Below are 1,378 nucleotides of genomic sequence, written 5' to 3'. Positions count from 1 at the left end.
AAGGGGAATATTTCAAAGATATAATATTTCAAAGACTTCCAGTGATAGTTTTTAGAGATGGAAGTACAAAAAAATCACATAAAAAAATGTACAGAGTAACAAAGATAAAACCCTAAAAATGAAATGAGATGAACAAGACATGAACTATAGGTAATATTTATGTTACTAATAGAGGTCTATAGCAATTAAGAGATAATATTTCCATTGGTCAAAAGTTTAAAAACTATTTAGTTAGAGAATAGTTTAGACTCAAATTGTAGGACATTGAAGTTATTAATTTAGTAAACAACATTGGTCGAAAAATCGCTCGTTCGTGGTCAAAATGGTAAAAAACTGAAAAACGTGGACATATTTTGTAGATTTCCGAATATTAAGCTTTGACCATGGAGGAGAGATTTTCGAAGAATATAGATAATGTGAAAGTAAAGTGCCTGGCCTTTGCAGACGATCTGGCCCTGCAGGCGGAAACGGAGAAGGAAGCTACAAAACAGGTAAGCACCCTCAAAGATATAGCCGAGGAAACAGTAGTCCCGATTTCGTATGAAAAGACGGAAATTATGACGACGGATGCCAGCTTTAGCAAGAAGCTGTTGAACACAGACTATGGGAAGGTGAAAGTATCAAAACATTTAATAGAGATAATCTGTAGCAACGGTTCTGATAGGACATCCACAGAAGAAAGTTTGGCTATTAACTGGAGAGACTGAACTGAGCCACCAGAAATGTCTACAACAAGAAAAATTTGTCCTCTAAAGCAAAAATAAGACACTACAGTACAGTAATAAGGCCAATGATACTGTATCGTAAAGAAACTGGAAGGAAGGAAGGCTGATTTTCCGATCCTAGAGAGAGATTGAGAGGAAAATTCTGCGAAGGATTCGCGGACCCAAAATAACGCAAGAGGGGTACAGAATAAAATCTAATGAGGGAATATATAGGAATTTGAAAGACCTGAAAACAGTCCTCAGGACCAGGAGACTGAGATTTTACGGGCACATGATAAAAATGAAAATGAGACTAAATAAAAAACATTTAACAAAAACTACAGCTATAAATGTATAGGGGATATGTAAAGCAGGTCAAAAAGGAACTGGATAAACTAAAAATAACGGATGAGGACTGCTTGGAAAGAGAGCATTTGAGGAATAATCTAAAAGAGGTTGGGTTTTTGTAGGAAAGAAGAAGAAAAGAAGGAGAAAATGAAGTGAGAGACGGAGGAACAGTTAAGGCGGATGAAGTATTGGAGTACAAGGAAGGCGGAAAGAGTGAGGATAAATCGATTCGCGTGGTCGTTGCTGACCGGTTCATGAAAAACAAACAAAAAAAACATGTTCTAATATTAATGCTATATTTGAAATCTTAACTATAATAAAGTCAT

The 1,378-nt window shown here is 35.8% G+C and overlaps 1 protein-coding gene across 1 annotated transcript; it reads left to right on the top strand.

Annotated features, from left to right (window-relative positions):
• Nucleotides 1–383: 383 nt before the first annotated feature.
• Nucleotides 384–707, top strand: LOC136795991 (uncharacterized). The gene has a single exon (XM_067048342.1). It carries the CDS (start codon nucleotides 384–386, stop codon nucleotides 705–707), a length of 324 nt encoding a protein of 107 aa, XP_066904443.1.
• The last annotated feature ends 671 nt before the right edge of the window (nucleotides 708–1,378 follow it).

This window comes from Halyomorpha halys, unplaced genomic scaffold (assembly GCF_000696795.3).
Source record: "Halyomorpha halys isolate HHAL.00 unplaced genomic scaffold, Hhal_1.1 Scaffold1092.1, whole genome shotgun sequence".
In the NCBI taxonomy this organism is placed as follows: Eukaryota; Metazoa; Arthropoda; class Insecta; order Hemiptera; family Pentatomidae; genus Halyomorpha; species Halyomorpha halys.
The sequence above is the reverse complement of the archived record's forward strand: the minus strand, read 5'-3'. Positions and strand labels throughout refer to the sequence as shown.

Coding starts and splice junctions, on each gene's coding strand:
- LOC136795991 (XM_067048342.1), top strand. CDS start 384: ATGGAGGAGAGATTTTCGAAGAATATAGATAATGTGAAAGTAAAGTGC.